At 42.7% G+C, this 25,839-nt stretch overlaps 9 protein-coding genes across 9 annotated transcripts; 3 read left to right on the forward strand and 6 right to left on the reverse strand.

The window, feature by feature from the left end:
- Window positions 1-15: 15 nt before the first annotated feature.
- On the reverse strand, window positions 16-4,243 carry K450DRAFT_218208 (uncharacterized protein). Its single transcript, XM_051585170.1, has 20 exons — window positions 4,185-4,243; window positions 4,095-4,118; window positions 3,747-3,982; window positions 3,502-3,632; window positions 3,172-3,442; window positions 2,966-3,110; window positions 2,813-2,878; window positions 2,581-2,749; window positions 2,365-2,504; window positions 2,216-2,290; window positions 2,022-2,155; window positions 1,887-1,956; window positions 1,694-1,826; window positions 1,525-1,618; window positions 1,269-1,459; window positions 1,131-1,196; window positions 948-1,065; window positions 700-876; window positions 495-615; window positions 16-385 (listed from the first exon to the last, which is right to left on the reverse strand). The coding sequence occupies exons 3-20, from the start codon at window positions 3,870-3,872 to the stop codon at window positions 201-203; spliced, it is 2,412 nt and encodes an 803-aa protein (XP_051449118.1). The 5' UTR covers window positions 3,873-3,982; window positions 4,095-4,118; window positions 4,185-4,243; the 3' UTR covers window positions 16-200.
- An 891-nt stretch (window positions 4,244-5,134) lies between these two features.
- K450DRAFT_218225 (uncharacterized protein) lies at window positions 5,135-6,841 on the forward strand. Its single transcript, XM_051585171.1, has 4 exons — window positions 5,135-5,836; window positions 5,906-6,075; window positions 6,167-6,361; window positions 6,433-6,841. Exons 1-4 carry the CDS (start codon window positions 5,194-5,196, stop codon window positions 6,577-6,579), a joined length of 1,155 nt encoding a protein of 384 aa, XP_051449119.1. The 5' UTR covers window positions 5,135-5,193; the 3' UTR covers window positions 6,580-6,841.
- Window positions 6,842-7,636: 795 nt separating this feature from the next.
- On the forward strand, window positions 7,637-9,486 carry K450DRAFT_218227 (uncharacterized protein). The gene has a single exon (XM_051585172.1). It carries the CDS (start codon window positions 7,661-7,663, stop codon window positions 9,290-9,292), a length of 1,632 nt encoding a protein of 543 aa, XP_051449120.1. The 5' UTR covers window positions 7,637-7,660; the 3' UTR covers window positions 9,293-9,486.
- Window positions 9,294-11,138, reverse strand: K450DRAFT_218228 (uncharacterized protein). Its single transcript, XM_051585173.1, has one exon. The coding sequence runs from the start codon at window positions 11,045-11,047 to the stop codon at window positions 9,680-9,682; it is 1,368 nt and encodes a 455-aa protein (XP_051449121.1). The 5' UTR covers window positions 11,048-11,138; the 3' UTR covers window positions 9,294-9,679.
- A 340-nt stretch (window positions 11,139-11,478) lies between these two features.
- Window positions 11,479-14,646, reverse strand: K450DRAFT_218231 (uncharacterized protein). Its single transcript, XM_051585174.1, has 10 exons — window positions 14,390-14,646; window positions 14,243-14,323; window positions 14,019-14,158; window positions 13,647-13,948; window positions 13,432-13,583; window positions 13,018-13,355; window positions 12,722-12,896; window positions 12,267-12,634; window positions 11,959-12,195; window positions 11,479-11,802 (listed from the first exon to the last, which is right to left on the reverse strand). The coding sequence occupies exons 1-10, from the start codon at window positions 14,634-14,636 to the stop codon at window positions 11,686-11,688; spliced, it is 2,157 nt and encodes a 718-aa protein (XP_051449122.1). The 5' UTR covers window positions 14,637-14,646; the 3' UTR covers window positions 11,479-11,685.
- Window positions 14,647-16,331: 1,685 nt separating this feature from the next.
- K450DRAFT_296296 (uncharacterized protein) lies at window positions 16,332-16,925 on the forward strand (the record flags this gene model as incomplete). The annotated part of the gene is made up of 1 exon (XM_051593632.1): window positions 16,332-16,925. The coding sequence occupies one exon, from the start codon at window positions 16,332-16,334 to the stop codon at window positions 16,923-16,925; it is 594 nt and encodes a 197-aa protein (XP_051449123.1).
- A 152-nt stretch (window positions 16,926-17,077) lies between these two features.
- Window positions 17,078-20,078, reverse strand: K450DRAFT_218242 (uncharacterized protein). The gene is made up of 12 exons (XM_051585175.1): window positions 20,012-20,078; window positions 19,569-19,907; window positions 19,386-19,495; window positions 19,218-19,314; window positions 19,034-19,143; window positions 18,855-18,957; window positions 18,581-18,763; window positions 17,970-18,520; window positions 17,681-17,867; window positions 17,557-17,618; window positions 17,317-17,485; window positions 17,078-17,247 (listed from the first exon to the last, which is right to left on the reverse strand). Exons 2-12 carry the CDS (start codon window positions 19,857-19,859, stop codon window positions 17,239-17,241), a joined length of 1,872 nt encoding a protein of 623 aa, XP_051449124.1. The 5' UTR covers window positions 19,860-19,907; window positions 20,012-20,078; the 3' UTR covers window positions 17,078-17,238.
- A 52-nt stretch (window positions 20,079-20,130) lies between these two features.
- K450DRAFT_218252 (uncharacterized protein) lies at window positions 20,131-23,222 on the reverse strand. Its single transcript, XM_051585176.1, has 9 exons — window positions 22,865-23,222; window positions 22,426-22,794; window positions 21,893-22,357; window positions 21,796-21,806; window positions 21,595-21,687; window positions 21,350-21,520; window positions 21,226-21,264; window positions 20,501-21,141; window positions 20,131-20,401 (listed from the first exon to the last, which is right to left on the reverse strand). The coding sequence occupies exons 1-9, from the start codon at window positions 23,082-23,084 to the stop codon at window positions 20,185-20,187; spliced, it is 2,226 nt and encodes a 741-aa protein (XP_051449125.1). The 5' UTR covers window positions 23,085-23,222; the 3' UTR covers window positions 20,131-20,184.
- An 831-nt stretch (window positions 23,223-24,053) lies between these two features.
- Window positions 24,054-25,597, reverse strand: K450DRAFT_296299 (uncharacterized protein). The gene is made up of 2 exons (XM_051593633.1): window positions 24,989-25,597; window positions 24,054-24,918 (listed from the first exon to the last, which is right to left on the reverse strand). The coding sequence occupies exons 1-2, from the start codon at window positions 25,408-25,410 to the stop codon at window positions 24,213-24,215; spliced, it is 1,128 nt and encodes a 375-aa protein (XP_051449126.1). The 5' UTR covers window positions 25,411-25,597; the 3' UTR covers window positions 24,054-24,212.
- Window positions 25,598-25,839: the final 242 nt, after the last annotated feature.

Consider the following 25,839-nt stretch of genomic DNA (forward strand, 5'->3'; position numbering starts at 1 on the left):
TTTTTTTTCTTTTCTTTCGGGGGTGACCCGTTATACCTCGCACCACACATAACGCAGGGTTCGAATCTGGGTTGGTCAGTGCTGTCCGTCACCTCGTTCGAGTATTCCTTTAAATTACATAAAAACTGCTGAACGTGAATCCTCTCAATCAAGGAATTGTAATACATTGGCGTATATTACACGAATAAGAGTCCGCCTTTTCATAACTCTTTGCTTGGGCTGATGTAATACTCTACAGCATCACATAGCTGTAAAGTGCTGTGACTCGATTTGTCTGAATTTGCTTGACTCGTATCGTAGTTGGGGTACTTGAGGATATAATCATCAATGCCAGGTAAGTCGGCTTCAAACGATTTGACGATGGATACTTGCAGCATACCAATGTCTGAACGTCAAATAATGATATGGTTAATATGAAAATTGACTGGGGACGGTCATACAAGGATTGTTCCCATAAATGACATATGATTGACGATGAAAGGGCTCATGCATACCTGTCCAGAGACTAACATCGATTTCAATGTCAGTAGCCAAGAAGTAGCAATAAGGTATAGTTGGCTTAAAACAATGATGGGAAGGCCAAAACAGATGGGATGACTTGTCTGGTAACATGATCTGACGCAAAAAATGAAAAAACGGATATTAGTTTTAACGAATTATAGCATGAAGTCAATTCAGGGTCATGACGATGTCACTAACCATCACAGCGATTGTATTGATATAGTCCACAAACTCAAAGTTGGCTTCAATATGAATTTTAAGCGGAAGGTTGGCGGAGAAGCTGATAGGTTTGTCGATATTAGGTGCAGGGACCAGAATCTTAGCTGTTGTTCTTTTCAAAGGGTTTTTAAGATCCAGACCAAGAGGCGTAAATGACTAAACCCATACTTAGTTTAGCTTTGGAAATTTTTGCAACATACACATTTTGAAAGCTCATAGTCACTTGCCCTCACATATGCGTAGAGCGCCGCTAGCTTGGTGCTAGACGGATGACTACGCGCTTGGAACAGGTTGTTTCGTAAATGGCTCAACTCTGCCAACTTGAAGTTGTCTTGGTCGAATCGTCTATAAGGGACGAAACATCAACCAAATCGGCTCTGATCTCTACACAAACCCGGACCCCACTATACCTTTGTATTACATCAATCCGCTCAATAATGGACATGAGCATATTGGTGATATTAGCAGGATTGTCCCTATAGCGTGTGATTAATAAACAATACATGAGACGGTCAGATACTATACTGCAAATGTCAATTTCGGCTTACGTGGATATCTGCTTCATAATGCCAAAGAACCACAGCATATTGGCAAGGACTCGGAAATATATGCCCGCATTCCTTGACGGTCCAGACAATCCTAAGAACGTGTGTTCCATTCGATAGGACATGTGTAAAATGTCAGAAGCACACTGCAGAGATGATGTACTTTCCAACGCCAAGTTATTTTCAACCTTGTACTGGATGATGTAAACACATGAGAATCATGAACACTCTGATTATCACAGGTCCCTTACCGCCTTACCTTTAGAAACCGTTCACAACATGAAACATAAATGTCTGCAAAGTTGGCCTTGCCTGCCACTAGCGGACTAAGCCCAGCGGCATATTTTAGGTTTCTACCAAGTAATAGATCGTTTAGATCGAAATCTTTTTCGTCAAGCGATCATTTGCCCCAACCTCCAACCAGTTACCTTGAGATGATATTCGCCGTTTGCTGAACGCCGTTGGCGTTGGAGTCGCCGAGCTGTTTAGTCATCGACGCTATCATGTCCAGCGTCCCGTCCATATATTGATTTACATCCTCTGCTGTCGTCAAGTCTTTGACTAGTAGAGAAAGAGTGGTTAGATGAGGTGAATCACCCTTCAAAGATTACCTTGCAGTACCTTCGCTTTCCTCTCCCCAGATATCCTGGGATTGTTTGATTATATCAGGTGGAGCTTTTCCAAATATCTCCTGAAAATTATGAGAGTGAGTTTCAGAATGAATTTTGACATCGCATACACGTCCTCAATATTCACCTTCAAATTGGGGAAGCAGTCTGGGAAACGACTGCGCAGATATAAAAAGTGCGAGAAGCAGTATTTCGGAAGTAAGCTGACAATACTCAAATCCATGTAGCATGCATTTACGATGAAGATGATATAAGCAATGTCTGAGCAGTTCAAGTTAGCATAAGTGTTGTGAACAAACAGCAATGCCCTTCGCTACTCACAGTTTTTGTCATCAGCGTTTGCTTCTCTTGGTAAGTATTTCTTGTCATACTTTAGCAGATCCGGTACCATTTGTTCTATGGGTAGCCATGAAAGGATGAACATCAATTTTGATGCATTTATGCAGAGCTTATCCCCCTGAGATACTTACTAATAAAGTCAGCATGAGACCGCCCAACATCATGTAAGCATCGATAAATGGAGAGCTGGTCCTCAGAATACCTCTCCATATTAGCAATCAAGCTATCCAGAAGCATACTTAATGAATTTTGTGTAGATAATCGAACCACACTGTAAAGCAAAAGACATTCAAGGCCGATAAGCTACATTGTAGATCTCTTGCAGAAGAAGTCGACAGTATACATACCGCAAAAGGTCATGTGTGCTTTCCCTTGCCGTCTTATCCGCATCCTCCAGCGCTCCGATAACAATCTCTAGTTGATCAGCATCCAGAACTAGCTTTGTTCTCTTTCCAATTTTCCGCAACGAATGAATGGCGTTGAGTCGAACATGATCAATTTCATCATTAAACATGTCTGTGAAGGTTCGAACATTAAATTTTGATTGAAAGCAAAGAGAAGAGGATCGGTACAACATACCAACAAGAAAATCAACCGCTTTCGTTGTGAACTGGTCGTTATACATGCAAAGTTCGCAGATAGAGTCTAAAAGTAAATGGAATAACGTGCTACCGTGTTAGCATTCATGCAACCGGGGGACACCAAAATCACCTTCAAATGTCCATGACTTACCAATGGAGGCATTGCGTACTTCTTTGTATTCGTCTTCAAGACCATGAACAAAAGCGCCACATGCTCCAGAGTCCAAAATGCGAAATTCTTCAGATTCCACATCAAAATCACCTTCTGCCACAGGTATCATCTTACCGCTCTGACGCTATTCAAGTTTGACAAATCAGTACACATTATATCAATGGTGCCATGCTTCACGTACTTACGTTTACAACTTTGTTCGCAGCTCCTTTTTTCCCTCTTGCCTTTCTGGTGTTATGTGACATGATCTGCTTGCTGAATGTTTGCGAAAGGACGTTTGGGTCAACGTGCTGGTATGAGGCCATGATAGTACAAGCCTTTGTTCGAACATTGACATCCACATCATTGACCATGTCACATATCTTTACAAATGCATCGTCAAGCAGTCTCACTTCTTCGTCGATTCCTTCGTGTGCTAGCCGCATTCGATACTCTGGATACAGACAGCCAAGTGCCCTGGTCATACCTATCAATATGATGCAATGGTAGCCAGAGTAATAAAATTGATTACATACCAGATCAAATTCAAGCCTCCCATTCGAACATCTTCAAAATCATCTTTCAAAGCTCGGACACCGTGTTTGTATAATGAAATGTCCAGAGGACAGCCGCAGAGCTTCATATTGACTAGCGCTTCTAGAGCGCTCTAGATGAAGAGCATGCAGAGTATTAGATCCGTAGAAAAGCCGATGAAACAGGTAATTTTTGGATCGCTTCAACGATTATGACTATTGTGAAAACTTGAAGATGCACTAAATACCTTTCTGACTCTCTGATCGCTGTCGACTACATAATTGCTGATTATTCTTTGTATTTCGATTCTATCCAAGAATTGAGTCGCTGTAGGCTGGGCATCGCTGGTGTAGGATTGTGAAGGAGATGCCATTTCATGTGTTCTTTTGTACTGGGAAATTTGGTGAAGTATCGAGGATAAAACGGACAACAGTTGAATCGACGTAGCTCGTATAAGATGATGAGTATCGGCCAATTCGGCGACTGCAAAGTTGGACAAATCGATAAGCAGGTTCGCTACATGGACTGAGCGGCGCCAGTCGATTTCTCGTACCAACAGCACTTTAGTGATGCCTCTATAGAGTTGATGTCTGACCTTTGTCGATTTGGAATGTCGTAACTTGTAATAGCCGATGTGTTTTTAGCCACCTTATTTTATCGCTCATATCATGTCTGTATCATTTACCTGTTTGTAAAGCTCTTCTAAGATCAGATCGACTTTGAGTGTTGGTATGTTGGATAGTCTAGTGATTAGTATGATAACCATACACTTAATGTCGTGGTCAGTTTCGTCAATAAGCCTATCGATCAGCGTCTTTATCATATCCGTTTTCTCTTTGATCTCCATGGCTTGCAAATTTCTCGATATCCATAACAACGCCTTTTAAGTATTATACATTAATTATTACATTATTCCTGCTTTTCTGATATGACTCGTCACTTACGTGTATTTTAACTTTGACTTGATCTGACTGGAGGTCTTGCACATTGCGAATCAACTGATTGACAGTCACAAACATATTAGTGTGGATTAACAATGAGTGCGTAAGGCATTGAAGCCGGCCGCAAAGCGCGGGTAGCATAGCAGTAATCATTTAATAGCCCGTCTACCTTCTATAGACTACCAATAACGGCTGCGCTTGCCTCTTCCATAACCAGTGACATCTGGTATATAAATTCCGGGATACATACCGTAAGCTGAGGGACACCGTGCTCTACAGTTGAGCCAATGAGGTTTTGCAATATAGGTGATCCATCATAAGATAAACTGAACACAACAAGGGACAATATTTAGTATTTACTGAGCACGCTGTCTTCGGTTACATTCGTGCAGGAACAGCTAGTTCAAACAGTGCCAGACTTCCAGCGAACATGTCTGAAATTACACACCTCTTCATCGACAGATGCTTCTCCTCATCCTCAACAGTCTCCTCGGTATCTTTTTCTGAAAATGAACGTTTCATTTCATAAGGAAAGCAGTAGGTAAAGTCGAACTAAAAAAAGTCGCGCTGGGACTGACGTTGATGCCCCGCCTATGCCAGGCAACAGCTGGCATCGTTAACTGCAATCCACGTGACTCTCTGGGTGGCTTACGCAGGGACTCCGCTCGCGCACGTCGTGACCACGTAGGGCAAAGGCAAACTCCCAATCGACTTGTATACGCATTCCACCCAGCCCTTCAACAACACAACGGCATGGCGGCCAACCGTGTGTATCCTGGACCGAATGCAGTAAACTATGGACAGCAACAGCTGCCCCGGGGTCAAATTCCCAACGGCATGCGGTATACATATCCTCCTCCTGGCAACAGTCCTTCAGTATATTCAACACCCGCGACACCTCAAGTGTACAATACTAATCAAACACGACCGGCATCTTACTATCCTCAATACATACCACCCACCAATCGTATGCCGTCAGCAGGCCTCCAAGGGACATTTTCAACTTATCCTGCGCGACTACGTCAATCGGATAACAACGCGCTTTTACTACCAGTCAGCTACACTGGCATTCGAAAGGCTAAATTTAACGGTCAATCCGACGATGAATTTGAAGAATTCGACGATGACGAGAACGGTACACCTTTCTCTGGTACAAGAACTCGATCGCAAGCTCAGCAACAACAAGCTGGAAGCCAAGCGATGGCCCCAAGTGGAAGTGGAGGCACTCCAACCACCACCGAGCTACGGAAAATACCACGTAAAAGAAACTATCTTCATATCAATGAAGAAGATCTCGCCAATGGTTCGGATATCGATGAAGTCCTGGTGCCTATTCGACTTGATCTTGATCTGGATGACATCAAGCTGCGCGATGTCTTTTTGTGGAATATGAATGGTAAGCCCGTCGTGACCATGCATATAGTTGAGTAAGGTCTTCGCGATATTCAATGAACCATTCTTGCAGAGCAATTTTTGACTCCAGAGAAATTTGGAGAAATTCTGTGTGAAGATTTGGAACTTCCTTCCTTCAAATTTATACCTTTGATCGCTGAATCTATACGAGCCCAAGTGATGGATTTTGAATCGATTCATGAAGTGGAAATTCCCGATGACGGCATGCGAGTGGTTATAAATGTAAGTAGCGGTGTGCCCTTCGCACATTTGCCCCTCCCAGTCAGAGAGAATGAAATATGCGATCAACGAACTGACACGTTTTCATTTGCAGCTGGACTTGCAGATCGGAAAGGTTAATTTACGAGATAGGTTTGAGTGGGATTTAGCAAATGATTCATCTGCTGCACCAGAAGTTTTCAGTCGGCAGCTGGCATCCGAGCTTGGTATTGGTGGTGAATTCGTTGCCATTATTGCCCACGCGATACGAGAGCAGCTATATCGACATAAGAAGCAACTGGTTGACGAGGTAAGGAATTATTTCGACTATAGGCAGCCCTTCGTCTTTACGGTATAACTCACATATGATTGTTACGATAGTATGGCTTTGAAGGGGAGATAATGGATTCTCTGCCCACTGGGTTCAGAAATATGGATGATGCAGAAGCTTGGGCGCCTCAAATGGATGAATTATCTAACGAAGAGTTGGAGAAGATTCTGATTGCTCAAGAAAGAAGCATTCGGTAAGGGCGATAAATGTATGGGAGATGGCCGCTTGCGATCATGATATTAATTCATTTCGTTCACTTCAGACGTATGCGGCGTGAAACACGATTTAAGCGTTCTAGACGGCGAATGTCGCCAACCCCGCAAAGAATGTCAAGATATAACTCCATGACTGGCACACCGATCTAGACAAGTTGATTTACATGGTAACCTAATGAAACAACCCTCTTGCTTCTTTTTGTAAATAAATAAATCCAGAATTTATATGCTTCTAACCCGGCCATTGTGGAGTGGAGTGCTAAATTATGCATGACAGTTTGTGGGGGTTTTTTCCACTAATACTTCGGAAAAGTATGCGATTCGAATAATAGCCTATGCCTTTATCATAACAATCCGGGAATATGAACGATTGTTGGGTCGACTGGCGTTGACTGCTGATGTTTTATGGAAGGTACATGCTTGAACATTCGGCCAAACGATACATAAAGTACTAGTTCAACGATGACTTGATATCAATTTATAAACCATTGGTACTAAAGTAAAGTCGCTTGAATTGAATTAGAAACAAAGGTACCTTCAACACAGCACTTCTACTTATTGCAGATCGTTTTCAGACTATAACAATTAAAATGCCACGTATATATCCTTGGCAACGAGAGTCGAACAGCAATCACATGTCTGCCAAGAACATAAATTATGTCTTGGAATATACGACCACAGACACGGCGACCGACTGCAGCAAGTTGGTCTTGAAGAAACGGCATCCAAGGTTGCGAAAGAGTGCGTCAAGCAAAATTCGAGTCAACTCGTCCTTCGGATTATCCTCATCAAGGTTTGAAAACTTCAGATCTGGCATCGACAGAGAGTATCAATTCAAACTTTGAATTACACTCCTTTGTGAACCAGTATTATCGTCTCAGTACAGCAAGTAAAAATGTTGTCCTTGTCACGCACGACCTTAACAGAAGAGCAAAATTTGCAATAGTAAAAAGGTAATACAGATGGCGATTTTTGACATGTGACTGGAATTTTGGCCCTCCACGTTTCAGAACCAAAAAATATATATTAGCCTGGCTTGGCACAGTGCTCGGTGTTTTTGTATATGCTCTACTTTCTGAATCTAACTCCTCGAACATTACTACTGATCGCCGTTCTCATTGCATTCCTTTGGGCTGCTCGTGGCTATCCCAAGTGGCGCAAGAATCGCTTGGCGGTCAAAGTGACGCCGGAAAAGCCAGCTGACGCCAGTGAAAATAGCGATACGACGAACAACCTTTCGAGTCTATTGAACCTCAAGTCCATACCAGTCCTTCCGTTAGCTGCTGTATACATTATTCTTCGAGCAGCATGGGATCTATTTTGCTTGACAGTGTATTATTCGCTACTTGCCTGCGAAAAGCTAGGCGTCCGCTTGGACTCCGCACTGTTCCACTTTGTCACTGTTCGGCTGCCTGTGATGATAGAAAACATAGGGCACTGGTGGACTACAACTGGCATACATATCTGTCGAAAAGCATGGCAGTATACTACAACAAACATTATACCACGGACGATCAAAGGCATCGATCAACTGGCTTGGCGACTGTCAGTAACGTGGACGGCGCTTGGTGAATGGATCTCAGCTATATCCATTCATCTACAGCAGGCTTTCATAACAACCAAACAAATAGCTGTGGCCACGTTCCATGCTATAGAAGCGCCAATTGTGTGGATTGCCTGGAGAATATCAAGACTAGCTTCTTTGATCTCTAATGGAGCGATAAGAATATCCAAAGCATTATGGCAAGATATTCGCGCCGTCAGCCAGGTGGTCTCCAAAATCTTGTTATCGTTTTGGAATTCCATCGGATACCCTGTAACCGTCTTTATTGTAGACAAGGCAGAGATCATGTACAGAGCACTTTCGACGGTTGGCATCAAGATGTGGAATATCGTAGCGACGAGGCTTGTCCTGCCGCTCTATAGACTTATTCGCCCACCAGTAGCTTGGATTTATGTCAAGATATTCAACTTTCTATTGTCGGAAGAGGTACAAAAAGCCCTTAAGACATACTGGAAGAAAACGGTGTCTATGGTATCCTACGCAGCGAGAGATGTTGGTGTGTTGATTCAGTCTATATTCAAGGCTATCAACTGGCTGATTATGAATATGGTCATTCCATTCTATCGAACGCTTCGATATCAGCTCTTACCCAACCTTTCTGCGCTATATATTCGACTCCAAACCGCTTTCTGGAATATCCTCAGCCCTATATTATCTCTCCTGTCACCTCTATTGGCTCCTGTCATTCGGGCATGCTCAATGCTATACGACAAGTTTTTGTATCCTGCTATTTGCCAAGCATATAGTGGCATGATCAACCTAGGCATCAAAATCATCAACCGAATTAGGTTCCAGCACAATTTGTACCGTCTTTGTCAAGCACTGTATTCCCATGCGTCTACTGCGGCGATGTTTCTCTATGAGCATTGCGCAGCAGCGTATCAAGTATGCTCAGAATTTTTCTGGCAGCATGCACCTGCCATATCGAATGTCTTGGCTAAATTAAGTGATCAAATAATCAAAGCGGCAGTAGTGGCGTGGGCAGAGGCCCAAACGATTGGCTCGCAGATCTCAAGCAGTGTCAGTGTCCAAGCTGAGGCGGTGGCACAGTCATTAGAACGCGTTGTGGGCACATGGATTGACGCTCAAACCGACGAGTCAATAGGAGCCAGTAAACTGAAAACCCAATAGCACCAACGTGCATCCATCCATGTTGTAAATCTAAAAACATCAAGACCCAGTCATCGAAATGTCATCATTGTACATAAGTAATTCCTATAATATATTGTTTATAAACAAAAGAGAAAAAGGAGTATTGCGTCCACAATAAGTACAACATTCTTTCTGCGGACAAAAAGAACGTAATTCGAAAAATAAAATAAAAATACAATTCAGAAAACTGAATGAAAAAAGAAGGTCCCATCCTAAGTAAATTTGCTCGTCGTATTTCAATGGTCCCCAGCTGTACAATGCTCAAAACGGTATGGAAAGTGTGATATCCAAACACTATAATCTAATGTATATGATAATAAGTCATGCCACGTGTGACCTGCGCGAGTGACCAAAAGTTGAGTGCGGCTATGCCCATATTTCGGCTTGCGGGCAAAAGTCACGAATGCTTGCTAGAAAGCGGGGTTCAATCGCATGGCAGCCAGACATGGACATCATTTCTAGATGATAAGAGCTTCGCCACTCTAGATTGCGACCAGTCACTCCTCGACATTCGTCCAGGTGTAACTGTTTCAGATTATCGCCGTGAGTTGCTATGCTCATTAAGACAGCATCAGAAATTCCAGTATTACCAGCCAAATCAAGAATTTGCAATTCTTGACAACGTTGTAATATTTTATACAGTCCGTGTTCCAAGTTGCTACGAGTAGGAGGAGACCCTGGAAATTTGGTCCCTGAATTCATGGTATTGGAACGCTTGATAAACCTAGACTGTTTTTCTTGAAGGACGGGTAGATGCAGTTCGCGCAGTTCAGGACAGGTGGATGCCACGGTGACCAATATAGGGTAGGAGGAAAGTAATTGTGAGCAGTTCTCAAGCCTAAGTGACTGCAGTGTAGGTGGGAACCACAAATTGGGTTCAAGATCATCCTCATTGTTCCAAAGCGTGATATCCCTGAGAATCATAGTCTTGATAGGTGCAGCTGACTTGGCCATGGCTTGTTGGAATCCTGGTGTAAAGAAATTGGATGGAACCTTGCTAGCGGTAAATGCTTCAAGTTCTCCAAGTGAGGCTATCCATTCAGCCATAGAGTCGTGAGGAAGATATAGCTTTGGTAAATCAACAATGGTCAGGTCCTTGATGGTGGAGGCTCCAATCTCATTTCGTAACATGGTTCGAAATAGGTAGTCGGAGTTCAAAGACATACGAAAGCGTTCCTTTCCAAAGTCTAAAGTAAGCTTTCGCAAGTAGGGACATTGATTGATGATAGAGAGAATGTAGATGGCAATATAAATATTTAAAGATGACACTGTAGACTTGTTTGGTGTTGCTGGAACGCCTGCTAGGTCTTCGTTGGATGCTGAGCTATTCCGTCGAAGTGATCGAAGCATCTGTACCAGTCCTTTGGGAGAGGTAGGTCGAAAACTCATTGAGCGAACGGACGATATGGAAGCTGCAGATGATTCCAAGACGGGTTGTGGAGCTTCTTCTTCGTCTTGAAGAATCTTCATCTTTATGACTAGTTCGGCTACATAGCTGCCAATTCGTGCTGTGGCAAAGAAATTCTCCAATGAACGAAGGTAGCACCTTCTCTTTTCGAAAAGGTGTGGAGGCACAGATATGACAAACCGATCGTAGATCTTACGAAGGGCCGCTTGTCTCCATGACTGCTGGACCATGGAAAAGGCAAGGATGTCTTTCTTCTCGTCAATGTTCTGCACAATAAGGTCGAGTAAATGGTCAGGAAGTGACCAATGTTGCTGAAGGGAGGTCATTTATGTTGGGTTGAAGTAAGTGGGGGAACCACCGAGAATGAAGAAAAGGTCCCGCCAATTTATAAGAAGAAGATAAAATGTCCAATAAGGGAAGAACCCAAAGTTTCTTGGCTTCACTTTCTGGAAAGCTGATCAGTGCAGACGCAAATATTTGTGCTACTTCTCGTTTTGGTGCTCAGCCGTATGCACTTATTGCCATCAGGTCCATCATTTTTTTTCCTCCTCCTCTTCGGCATTCTAGTAAAACGTTTTGTAAGTAAATATTGTGCAATAATAAAGACAACAATGATCTCTGTTGCATACCTTGAAACGAACAAAGACCTTATTTTTTCTTCTTCCATTTCGTCGGGTGTCATGCTGGCTGGCTGGGACTGGGACTTTTTGAACACGAGCTCAGCAGCGCAGCCGATACCCAAGAAGCCAGGCGTTAATGACATTGAAAAGTCATGTCTTGACTGATTGGTTAATCTAAATTATGACAAGTTTTGCTTCATTGCTCAGCATTTTGACCTGCCAATCAACATTTTTTATTATGACCTCATTATAAAATATTAAGTGCTCTCTCCTTTACTCGCACAGACTGTACGACCCACTTGGTTTTTTTTTTTATGCCGCGCGTGGAGTCAAAATGGGATATACTAGGTGGTGGTGGTACTTGCAAGTTTCGAGTTGCCAAAGTACTTTGGAGCAGCCATTGGTAACCAAGCGCCTTGAACAGTCGAAACTCCTCGTACATATTGCTTAGTCGTAAATACCTGCATAGCAAAATGAAATATGTTTTTTCATGCATCAATATAGCTGAACTAAATTAAAAGGTACCCGCTAGTGGTGACCCTTCGCCAATGACCCATCTCCACAAGACTGTGTCGTTTCCAACTTTCCCACAAGGATAAAACTGTCGTCTGACTTACCAATTCATTATACATGATCGCCTCAACCCGCTTGCCAAACATGGATGACCCGGGATGTATGCTTATGGTTTGCCCTCCAACCACACTTTTATATGTACCATCAGGCTGGAGTAAAGCAGTATTTTGAAAGAAGCCCGAGAGGAAAGACTTGAGGATGTTGTCCGTTTCGTTTCCTGCGGAAGTGCTGGAAACGATGCCCATTCGAGTGCAAAATTGGATCAGCTGATTCCTCACGTCCTTTTTAGAATGATCAGAGCTTTAGCGAGGGTTTGGAGGAAATAAAAAAAAGACATCGGGTGACACCTTACCAGTACAATTTTTATATTTCTCATATTTATAAAGTTTTCTCGGCACCACTCCTTATCGCCCTTCACTTCCCAGTAGCTCTTGAGCACATTGAGCAAGGTAAGGTGATCACCATCGGGATGAACAAACCGTTTCTTGGCTTCGGCGACGTTATCTCGTTTATCGGGGGGTGTAAAAAACACTGAGTCGACCGAAAGAAGGGATATAATCGATATGACTTCAGATGTACATTCATATTGCTGCGACTGAATCAAAACTTTTGAAAATACTGGATCGAGTGGGAACTCGGCCATCTGATTTCCTTCTTGGGTAAGTGTGCCCTTGTCATCAATCGCACTTAATGAATACAGCTGCTCCAGAGCCCGAGACACTGACAAGTAAATTCAACGTCAGCTCCATTGTCATATAATAAAACATAAATAAAATATTAGATTATTATTTTTTTCCCAATGCTTACATGACGTCCTAGATGGCCGGTCCATATAATCAAAGTGGAGAACATCATTCACGCCAGCTGCTTTTAGGTTCAATACGGCAGCTGCCAAATTGCATCGCTTGATTTCAGGGATCGTGTTTTCCTCCAGGCTACCAAAGGAAGGTTCTGTGTATAGTCTATAGCAAAATCCAGCAGCCTATATAGATCAGGATCGATAAGGCTCCAGTTAATGTTTTGGATTTTTTCTCGTCGCCCCTTGGATACTGTCGTGTTCGGGGGGTAAGGTCTATAAACAACATTCCAAACCGAGTACATACCTCACGACCAGCACGACCCATCCTCTGTCTTGCAGAACTCTTTGATATGGGATGTACCAGCAAGCTCTCCACGCCAATCTTGGCATTGAATCCTCGAACTTTCGCCACTCCGCAGTCGATCACATACCTAATACCGGAAATGGTAATGGAAGTTTCCGCAATGTTGGTTGCCAGCACGACTTTGCGGGTGTTGTGTGGTGCGGGTTCAAACACTTTTTGTTGCTGTGCTGGAGGCAGTGCTGCAAACAAGGGGCACGGAAGTAATGCTTGTACATTTGAAGGTAGTTGTCCGGCATATTCAGTCAATAGAGCAGTTAAAGTCTCAATTTCTTCTTGACCTGTTCAGGAGGAAAGTAACCCAATCAAGAAGGTTTAGTTACAGTACTATTATCATGTAAACAACCCAATCCATACCTGTTAAAAAAACCAAGATGTCTCCTTTCGGCCGTCGCATATGGATTTGAAAGATTGTGACCAATGCTGCATCCAAGTAATCCGATTGTGGTTCTATAGTATTGTACACTTTGACTGGGAAGAGTCGACCTGATACATACATGATGCGAGCTCTATAACGAAGGAATTAGTTACTGGGATTGATGACATGCCTTATAGCTGAAGTGCCTGTTTACCCGTTAAAGTACTCGCTGAACTTCTCAGCATCTAGAGTAGCACTCATGACGACGATCTTGAGTTCGCAAACGTTTTTTTCTCCACGTTGAACCATTTCTTTCCGAGTCTGTTGTATTTCCTTGACCATTCCAAACAACATATCCGTTCGTAAAGTCCGTTCGTGCGCTTCATCCAACATAACAACACTATACCGCAGCAATAGTTTATCTGAAAGAAGTTCACGCAACAGCATACCGTCTGTCAGATATTTGATCATTGTGTGCTGAGAGGAGGTGTCGTCAAAACGCACTGTATAACCGACCTGTCAAAAATTAAGGATGATGAATATGAAACTCGATCGCATGCATGCTATCTGACAGGCCGAAACATACTCTGTAACCCAAGGTGGTTCCAACTTCTTCAGCCACACGCTTTGCTAAACTGGTTGCCGCTACTCTTCTTGGTTGTGTTACCGCTATTGCGCCTCGCCCTGGAGACCCTATACCGCACTCTAACAAAAATTGCGGGATTTCTGCAAAGCAATGGTATTCAGTCTTGCGCGAGTTATACTAGTCAATTTCATAACACACTTCTCGGTTTTCCGTTCAATACTTACGAGTTGTTTTACCACTTCCCGTTTCACCAACAATGACAACAGTTTCGTTTTCTTGTACACCTTTGATGATTTGATCCCGAGCTGAAGAGAAGAAAATTGACGTTAGTGTATGTACATCAAAGCAGTCGATGTAATTACATATCATACCAGTGAAAACAGGAAGGTTTTTTCTAAATTCAAATAATTCTTGCTTTCGTCTTTGCAAATCCTTTTCCTGTTTTTGAGTTGGAGCTTTCGGACGACTGGATTCCAGTCGGTCATTAGGCTGATCCGCCTCACGCTCATGCACACCGTTTTGCACTCTTCTTCGCTTAGAGGCGTGCTTGTTATCATGAATTATAAACTGATCATCGTCTTCGTTGCTGAAGTGAACGACTTTTGCACCGGGAGCCATGGCAATGTACAAGGTAGAATGATACCTGCCAGCTTTTTTTTGTGACGGCCAATTTTTTTTCTTTTGGCCAGCGCAGACAGTCTTTCCTGTGTGCCTGATTGTGAAAGCCCTAGACGGCAAATTCAATCTTTGGTTCAAGAGCTAGATGAATTGATAAGCTACATGACCATTGTCACAGATAACATACTTTGATGCAGATAGAACCTTTGCTAGGCAGCTATATTCATTCATGGCTTTCGAGCTCTCATTGATTAACCACTTTGCTGGTTTCCATGGTTTGCAAAATCTGCAAATAATACAATTATCTATTTGTCGTCGAAAATACAGTATTATAGAGCGTACGGCTAAACTGTATAAGAGATGGTTCACTCGAAAGGAAATAGAGTATGCTAAACGAATAGAGACACAAGTTGTGGTTTCTTACGTTGTGAGTGCTGCATCTCCTTGATAATATTTTCGTTTATCCGTTTTCTATATTTTTCCGTAGCACGAAAAGGCAATTGGCCTAATGAAGCCTTAGACATGCTAGCGATGAGAGATAACGCAGAATGAACGAAACGCTGGTTATAGGCTAATCCTACGTATACTTGTACGGCAATCTTGCTCAACATCTTCGGCAAGCTCTAGAGTAGTCCATATCGTACCAATCCACTAGCAGACACTAATAGCTTCTCAATGTAGATGATGGCAGTTGATATTGTTACGACTTTGATTATTATGTAGGCCATAAAATGCTATTCTAGATATTTTTTTCGGCTATAGGACAAGTTGGCGGTATGCCTTTCTCACGGCTACTTTCCAAAAATTGATTGCGGGGGAGATCTTATAGCCATATTAATATTTGGTACGTAAATATTTGAAAAAGTTTGTTTCTCACAGAATTGTTATCATAAAAATGCTGTCGCTTAAGGCTGAGATAGATTAAGGTACACTTGAGTAGTGGGTCTGCACCTGTAACCTTGGACGATCAGGAGGGGCGTGAGCGATTTTACTGGGATTGAATTTGAGAGGTAATTGAGCCATTATGAGTCTTTTTTGAGGGGTTTGGGTGTAGCACTTGGCTGGCTGCTGTGAACCGCGCGGGTTTAATTACGGTACAGGTTTGGAATGCATGATGTTAAGCATGGATTGAAATACCCACCACCTTATTTACCATGTGCTATAAGCCAATTTTTCAACACAAATCAAATTACAGAGTGCTAGGCTGAGCGATAATTTTGCTCATCTGCGTGTAACACTTGCCCATATCGAGTTGCATTGCACACGTTCTGGACAGTCGGTGGGCTTTGTGTAGAAGTGCCATATTATCGCTGTCTGCTTGTATATATTATTGAAGCAAATGGACTGAATTCATCAATAATCATATTTTGGTTGGAGTGAGTGGAGTCACATGAGTCGACAGTGTGCCGGAGGGGAGGGCAAGCCCAAAGTCGGCGGTTTCCGGGCGTGTATTTGGCTTTGGCCAGACTCTCTTGTCAAGCATGCCCGTGACTGTGGTAGCCAAAAAGAGGGAGTTGAGAAAAAGACGGAAATAGATATTGCTTTTTTTTCATTTCCTGTCTCTCCTCTCACTTTTTTACTTTTCTTCTTCCTTCAAATCAAATCAAAACTTTTTTCACAAGTCAATGAAAACTTGGATTGTTGACATTCCAATAAACCATTGCTTCTTGCATTGATCTCCTCCCCTTCCTCACCATGTTCTCATCCCGCAAGTCTCTAATTGGAAGGCCGCAACCACAGCCTACTTCTCCACTCACACCTGCTGCCGCATCGCCAAGGCAAGTCGCCACTCGAGCATACAGCCTTGCGTGCAAAAAACTTGACAGAGATGAGCGAAAGAGCAAACAAAATTACACCTTGAGAGAGCGATTACTTCTCTACCGTACCATGAGCCATGCCGATGAAGTGTTACAGAAGCGAACCAGACGAACCATTCGAAGAGTCATGGACGCCGAAGAAGACGAAGAAGCTTTTGGTCTTCAAACGCCTAGTCAGCCAACCGGATTGCTTGGTACACCTGCCAAATTGATTTGGTCCAGCATTGATGACGAAGGTGTTGATCCGGATCAAAAACTTTCCGAAGAACGTCTCCATGAAACGCCCGTCGTGCCGTATCGTCAGCCCATTAGAAAGCCCATTGAACGTATTAGAGTTCCTCGCCCTCCTCCACAGGAAATTTCCTTCAAAGAGGAAGTTGTCCCCATGTCTCATAGGATTCCCCGCGATTGCAATCAAGTCAATCGTAACACTCTTGCGACGCAATCAAAGCCTGCTGTATTAGCGCAGTAATTGTTCTTAACATCCAACCTCCATTTTTTGCACGCCGATCAAATCAAATCCTTCCTCACTCACTCTTACATTCACATTTTGCACCCTTTTATCATTACTCTGCTTTGTATCATAGTGTTTCGTTTAATGAATCAATATATTTGCACACATCTCACACACAGACAGTGGAAGCAAGTATTATGCCATAATTTCTCTATAATGATTGTCAGCTTGTGTGGGAGACGTGGATATGATTGGTTGAAACCTAAGCTAATTTCCCACGGCGGATCCGAGGGTCTTTTTCGTTCTGCACGTGTTGATGACTGAAGTTGTTTCAATCCACCTGTGAAATGTTTACTTTAGTGCATAGTTCAACGATGAGCGGGGGGTCCGCGCCTCAAATGACTTTTACCTTGATGGCAGAGTATATCTTTCTTAAGAAGTAGAACGTAGCAAAGAATCCAATGCTTCCAACGCACAACGAGTAGATGCCGCACATCAATAAACTATATACAAAGTACACCAGAGCTGGTACAAATCCTGTCACCTCCAGACGGCTGAAGTAATAGAACACGGAATAGCTAAGATAACAAAAGAGTGAGACCTTTTTTTGACCTCATGATCGAAGTGACATCGGCCAAAAGGTACTCACATGAAGATATAGATTCCGGATGCAGCTGATACGAGAAATGCTCGCCAGTACCACCGATAATCCTGTGGGATGGGGGGCAAATAAGCATTATGAAAAAATCGTCATTTGATCAGTCTCAATTTACCTCAGCCTGAAGTTGCAAATACACCACAACAATAGAGATCTCGGCTGCGGTGGCTACTAGAATTAAAAACACAATAGCCAAGAATCCAACAATAAAGTATGTATATTGATTGGACCAGATGCCTTTGAAAATAAAGAACAGTTCCACGAATACCACTGCAAAGGGCATCATTCCGCCAGTGAGAATGCTAGAGATAATTGGTCCGTGTTAATACGCTATCCAAAGCGATGCACTCACAGCTTCCGCTCGAATTCCATCAATTCTTTTCCTTTCCCGCATTGTGACTTACCTGACATTGGGAGATAGATACCAAATCTGCTCCGGTATTTGTCGTGGGATTTGATGAATGCGTACAGGGTGCTCTATAGGCTTTTGTCGAGAGGCAACAGACGAACCTATAAATACCAACGGTAATGCAATGAAGAGGTAGATAGCAAACAAGGCAAAGAAGGTGCCAAATGGAATGGCAGACGATGAATGCTTGGCCCATACAAAGCAATTGAGAATAAACATGAGCGAAAACATGGCTGCAGGAAGCAGGGTCGCTGTCACCAATGCATTTCTTCTCCATGATGATCCTTGCAGCATAATATAGAGGCGAGTGCTGGCATAGCCCGAAAACAAGCCTCCAAACGCATAAAAGAACAAGGCATTGGACATGGTTCCACCACGGTAGGATGGGTTCAAGACACCAAATGACGATAAGGCAAGCGACATGGTCATCATCACTAGACACTGAATTCCGGATCCAATAACAGGTGCAAGTAGATTGGCATGTTTTGGTGCACGGAAGACATCGCCATGGACTAATTTCCAGCCTGTAGAGTCTTCTTCCGCTCCCTATTTGGTGGCACGTTAGATACACCCAGTCGTTGACGGTCACTACAAAGCCTGCATTACCTCGATGTCCTCTTCGTTGTACATTGAAATATCGCGGTTAAGGGTGCGCATAATAATGACGGCTACCATGGAGGTGATGAAAATAAGGATGATGAAAGAGTTGATGATGGCAAACCAATGGATTTGGGGGTCGGATGTAGTCATATACATATCCCATCGGTGCGTCCATTTAATTTCTTCAGTCTGAAGGGGAAAGTAGCATTCGTCAATACACAAGCGCTTTTATCCCATGAATTATTATTTTTTTTTAAAGAAAAAAGGGCATAATCCAAACCTCCTGCCAAGTCACAGCATATGTATATCTAACGATAACATCGCTCTCTCCAATTTCTTGCATGGGATGATCCACATCAACAGGACAGTCCGTACCATCATATCTAAAAACATTTCGCGTGTCAGTCCTCGCCTTTGCCTCCTCAGCAGATCGGTTTTTGTAACGCAGTGCTAACTTACGACTCTGGGTACACTTCAAATCCAACAATGTACTGTTCATCAGGCTTCTTTTCGTTCTTTTCGTACAAGAACACGAGAGTAAAGTGGTTGTGAATATATGTCTTTCCATCCTAATAAGATTTATCACTAGATAAGGAGCTTGTTCATGAGGTGGTGAAATGGGGTAGACTTCCAAGCGCTTTACCTTGACACGACCTAATGGGAAACCAGCAACATACATCTTTCGACCACCTTCAGAAATTTCAGTTTTTGCCGTAGCTCCAGGCAAATTATCCACAATCCTACAACCGTCCGAAAAAGGTACGTTCAGCGGCCATGCGCAACTAACCCGTAAGGCGTATGTCCAACTTACCATTCAACACTATATTCCTCTTCAATAAGCTGTTTCGCGTTGCTTGCCTGAGCACCGGATAGAGCTTTCGTACAAAGTTGTTGACACCCGATATCTTGCTTCATTTGGAGCTGTCATGGTTTTTATGAATATCTACGATGTTGTGGAATGGCTGGTAACAATACCTTAGTGGCACGAACTAACCTGAAAATCGCTGCTGACGAAGCGGTCGCCTCGTAGAATCTCGCCAAGATTGAGCCATGTTCTCTTGACAGGTCCTTTAGGCTGACAGACGAAATCGAGCTCACTGTATGCGTACGGTAACTGAGCATTCTTTGAAAAGATCTTGTTAACATCAAGCTGAACCTGCTGCCCAAACTTGTAGGAAACAGCGGTGAATCCAGGAATGTAAAACGCGGACACGGATTGCACTGTTGCAAGTAGTATTAAGGCTATTGCTGCCCATACTGTCTGGTACTTGCTTGCGTGCATCATTTCAAGCAAAGTAAAAAGCCGACGGTTTTCTGCCAAGTCTCGTTTGTCCTGAAATGGACAAATGCGGTGATGCGATCCAACGTCTTTAAACTCAGAGCTTTGACAGTCTTATGAGGCTTCACTTGTCCTGGCCTGCTCTCCGTTGCACTTACCAAACCTACAATGTGAAAGCTTTGTAACTTCCATGTACAAAATATATCAAAGAATTTTTAGTCCGAGACAAAGAAGGTGTGATTGTTCATGTATCCGTTGATTGTTGTTCGATGAATGATGATTAAATGGTCAGATATTATTTATTCATAAATGTACATGGAAAGGTTTTAAATTATCCGAATCTTTCATGCATTTCTTCAATTGTGTTCAATGTAAGGTGTAGAGATGACAGGGTAGCTTTAGGAAGTGAAAAAATAGGCATTACGGGTTCGTTTGTGCCAGAAGAGGAAGCACTGCTGACAGAAAGCGTGGATGAGCTAGCATTGGATGAGCTAAGCTGAGGTGGTTCGACAATTTTACGTTTGGTGATAGTTGAGCGACATAGAGGACTATAACCATGGCGTATTCAGATGAAGTCGTTGTTAGTCTATATAACGCAATTTTTCCAGAGGAATAGTTATATAAAAAAAAACTCAGGAAAAACTTACCAAGTGCCGAGAATCTTTGCACAAGTTATGCAAAATCCATCGTGACCGCACGGCTGCAGTTGAATACAGTGAGGCTCGGAATAACAGATGGTACAGAATATTTGTTCTTTATCCTCTGTTGAACTCGTTGTTTCGGTGTCACTATCACTATCCAGCCAAGCGGCTCGTCCTGAAATTTCGGCCGCCTTTCGTCCAAGGGAGGAAAGGGGTACTCTAGCACACTTTCGCCCCCGTAGCCGTGTAAGCTTCAAAATGTTACGTTTCAATTCTTCTGACATCGTCTCGCAAGCATTCATGGGTTGGAACCCGCTCTCTGGTAGCGAAGGAGGATACATCCAAGGACTCTGGCCAAAATTGACGATAACATGCTGATGGCTCGTAAGACTGATGGCAGGGTACAAACCGAGACCTTCAACATCTTTGATAGGCTGGCCGTTCTTTCCGTATTTCTGTCTGCGAGCCTTGTTGGTTTCAAAGGCCTGCTTCCGGGGTTGGTCAAACTCAACCGTAAGGCCATAGTCTTTTCCATTAATAAAGAAAGTACAAAGTCCATTGTCCAGATCTAGGTAAGTGCCAATGACATCTCCTGGTTTGCATTGTGGTATGCTTGTCGTTGGTGGATAGACCGCGGTACCGTTTGCCTATAATAAAACAAGAGTTTAGTATGAATATTGATTTGCCAAGATGACGGCAATTCTTCTTTTTGAGCGATCTATAAAATTTACCCAAATCGTATTTCGGCAGCAATCAAATCCAAAGCCATTCTTTGAGAGCAAAAAGTTAGGTGGGTGGGCCTGCAATCATGACAGTAGCATAGAAAAATAAGATAATCATCGAAGGCGCACTTACGTTATCATCACCGACACCTAAACCTTCCTCAGGGACAAAGTGACATCGCTCTGTAGCCCATCCAATTTGCATAATTCCGTCTGTTAGAGCCAAAACCTCATAGTACCATTTTCCGACTTTAACGTTCGCTGTCGCACGCACAGACTCAAAGTTCGGATGGTCGTTTCGGAGCTAGATGGGGAATTAAATTTACCACCAAGTTTGGGTATCAGGGCATGACCAAGTTTAATTATAAAAGTTCTTACCTCTAATCCACATGATCCCATTTTCCATCTAGATGTAGCGTCCAGAGGGTTCATGGTAATGTTAAGGTCGTCCAGATCCCACGCATTGGTTGCCTAAAGGGAAAAGCAATTTGTCAGATATAAAGATATCGCACACCTAGGAAAATATTGCTGTTCCGTTTTTTTTTTTTTTTAGGATGAGACAAAAAGCAATAAAATTACCTCCGTAGCATCTTTAATGGGGTTACCGAATGATGTAAGGGAAGTGTCAGTGAGATGATGATGAAAGAAAAGGAGGGTCGACGAAAAGCACTCTTACCAAATGTGTATGAGAGGGACCACCAAGAACAATGCTCCAACTGACGGTAACCTGTCCATACGGACAAAGCAGCGTCATTCTTAGCACCAGCCTTCTGTTTTAATTTTTCTGATTGACCATCGAGATCTATACTCGGTAGTGAGAGATTGGATGAAGTAATCCATGACCATTTTTGGAACCGAGAGACTACTTCATTGATTCCTTGCAAAGATCCTGCTTGCTGCGATACAGTTTCGCTCAGTGGTGATGTGGAGAAAGGTTCGTTGGCTACCCCATGAGACCTGACAAATTTGTTGAAATAGTGTAAAGGCATCAACTCGGTGTTGGCGTGCTTGTGCTGTTCGTCTTCTAAATTTAACAGGGACGGCGCTGTCAAATAATATTTCTGTTGACATTCATTTATGACGGATCGCAACACATCGGCAATGTCGACGGGACGAGATAAAATAAGAGTCTTGATAGTACCTATGAGAATCACCAGTCATTGGTCGGCTGAATCGAAATGAGAATTGAGCGACTCCTATAATACTTACCGGTTAAGGCGAACTTTTCAAGGGCAAGTAGAGCGTAAAGCCGGACGGTCGAGTTTTCCGCTGGGCTGGATAACATAGCTAACAACTCGTCTCCTATCTCATTATTCCATAGAGAAAAGCACAGATCTCCAGCAAATCGTTCAGCCAAAATGCACCATAATATACAAGCGTTCTCCTTGGTTAGCGACTCAGTGGGTGTCTTTTTGGATTTTTGCAATTTCTGCAGTATCATCTCCGAAGCACTGGAGATCGTCGCTTTAGACGGTAACGCCGCTCGATCAATTATATGATTCAAAAAGGCCATGGATAGTGGATTGCGAGTATCCAAGGTTGACAATATCACAGCAATGAGAGCTTTATATTCCTTCTCTATAGATGATAACCATGTGTGAGGCAACTATCTACACAACTGCTCTTTACCGATATTAAAATCACTAACCTTCTTGTGATAAAGAGAGGATAGTCTCCAAGGCGTATGTAAGTTCACTTTCATGTTGAAGTGCTGTGATGTATTCGTTACTCTCTCTCGACTGAATTCCTGTAAGCGAGTTGCCTGCGTTCAAGTCGTTTGTGGCGGCAATCAAACGTTTCCATGATTGTCGGATAGCTCTCGTCCGATGTAGTCGGGTAAGTATTCTATTAGTGAGGCTGATCACCATCTCACTAAAGAACGATTGTCAAACAATAGAGTAGGAGCGAAAAAGATTAAAAAAGTAAAAAAAAAAGGTTAAGGTAGAATATATTCTATAGCTAGAGGGGATCCGCGGTAATTAAACAATTTTTTTTTTTTAAAAAAAAAGGGTATGTTTCGACGCGGTGGCATCCCGGGACTCGACTTTATTCGCCCTACCTTACCCAAATTTCAGTTCCAACCAAAGTATATTTTCGTTGTCATCATGGGTAAAGCTGTATGTCTTGTTGGTGCATAGGAATAGTCATTGAGAGGGGATTTCCGTGACCGTATCACATTGGTCACTTTGCTGAAGTAACGAAAAGCACTTTGAGAACCTTGGACAGTTGAGATAGGATGGCCTCTATCATGTACGTCCTGAATTTCTATACCAAGTTCATGTTCAAACCATCAAGGAGTAACGTTGCTTTGTCACGGAAGAAATTTTTTTCTATATCTCAAGCGTTCATTTCACAAGCAATGATAACAGCGAAAAATGGGCTTTGTTTGACATGTCACTTGATGTACCAGATTTATGCCACAAGCATTAAGTAGAAATGATTGTGGCTGACTTGGGAAATTTTACAAATTCGTGCCATGCTTCATCCATTGAACTCAAAAGAAAAGGGGTTCCATGTATATCTGCTCAAAGTCGATAGTTATGCGACACAGTCGTATTCAAGTTCATTCGACCAACGATGGCTTGTCCGCCTAACCTACTAAGAGAAATAAAGATACGCAATCATGATGGTAATATTGTAGATGTGATTTAAACCATATGTCCTGCTATTGCAGATAAGAACCCAGGAGGACATTAGCATGTTTAGCATACTGAAAAATCCTTGGTATGATGTTATCCAATTGTGCGCGTGACTTTGGTAAATCATATTCTGGTATCTTCTGCTCCTTTGTTTAGACATTTTTCAAAATCATTCTACAGGTCTGTTAAGTCAAATGTCTTTTCTATGTTCAAGTCATTAAAATGACAATAAAAAAATAGATAGGATGCAAATTCAAAGCAAGCTTTCAATATAACTGTAGGAAAGACATCTCTTCCATGGACTATTATTAGAAAAGTAGTTACTATGTACATTATGTCGTAAACCTATTCAATTATTTACAATTCTTTACTGTCACTCAAAGCTTGACTGGTATGGGACGCACGATCGTCTATGGAATCAATATCAGCATCATACGGAGATGTACTCCGATGTACATTGAGAAAGTCGTTGGTTTGATCAACGGGAGAATCCGATATGAAATGGATTGTTGGCTCTTGTACTAAAATTTTGATGGTGGGGTGATCGGTCGAAGAGTCTTCTGAATGGTCTTGATCAAGCATATGAGGTGGTGGAGCCAAATCTAGGTCAATAACTCGAGACTTTCCTTTCTTGTCGCCCGGCATTTTCTTCGTCTTCCCCTTCATCAACCTCCGAACACTGTCCCATTGCCTAGAAAGAGTGCCTGGTCCGGTTCCAGCGGTAGAGGTGGAGGTGAAGGTATCAACTCGTCGAAGAGTGTCATGTTCACCTTTATTTTCACTGATAATCTTATCCATTTTTCCCCAACTCAAGCTATGTCTTCTTTGTTGCTGGTGCGATCGGTAAGGTGAGATCGAAATGTCAATGTCGTCATGTGCAAAAGAATGCCCAGCTTGCTGCCTTCGCAGCGTTGGATACGGATCTACCATAGTGGAGAGGCTGGACGCATTTGGCTGTTCATAATAAGTTCGTTTGTAAGTAGGTCTTTCAATATAGTGTCCGGCATCGACGATTTTAGGTTGAGAGGTAAACGGTGAAGGTATGGAGCTCCAATCTTTCCGACTACGAATGAACAGCACATCAGTTACATATGTAATAATACGTCAAAAGCAATTGAACGGCAATACGTTACATTGTTCCAACTTCCGCATTTCTTCTTCCTGATCTTCCTTGGAGCCTCCAATATCTATACTCGTTGTCATCCACTGGCGGACGACGAGGTGTGGTTCGTGCATGAGTTTGATCTCCGTCATTCATGCCTTCTTCGCTGTCAAAAACGACCTCCAAATCCATCATGATAGAGTTTCGATCTGCATCCGCAGAACCTCTATGTGCATTAGGATCCGATCCTGCAGACAATCTACGAGGTGTAGTTGTGGTTTCCGTAGGCAATGACTTCCGTTTGAATCGATTGAGGAACGACGGATGCGGCAGCTGAATGCCCACATGATTGCGTCGACTTGGTAGTGGCGTGGTCTGTGACCGCTGTGTGCGTTCATTGTTGGTAGGAGAAGTATGCTGTCTATGTAATGAGGGCCAACGCGAAATAGCCATCTCATACAGCCACTACAGGCAGAACAATGAGGGGGCGGGAAGCCACGGTAGAAAAAAATAATAGTTCCGATCCGCAATTTCTCTCCGTTCCTAGCAGAAGCTACGCATCTTACTCTTGAGTAAAATTCTATGGTATTCCCTATGCAAATACATGTAATAATCTGAACCTCACGATCTTATGAAAATTACAATCTACAGCATGAGTTTCTGTCTTGTTATGACCATACCTATCATTATTTTTCTGGGTGTCTATCCACATCACAAAACAATAAAAATACCTGCGGAAGACTCTATTAATCTTGTAGCGAAGTAAATAATATCGATATACACACATAAAAATGAATGGTGGAGGTATATATACATTTTAATGAAAGGTTTGCTTTTCTATGTACTTCGCCATGCTGTTAGCTGGCAAGATGCTGGCAAGGT

This window comes from Umbelopsis ramanniana (assembly GCF_025399195.1).
Source record: "Umbelopsis ramanniana AG unplaced genomic scaffold K450scaffold_2, whole genome shotgun sequence".
NCBI lineage: Eukaryota > Fungi > Mucoromycota > Umbelopsidomycetes > Umbelopsidales > Umbelopsidaceae > Umbelopsis > Umbelopsis ramanniana.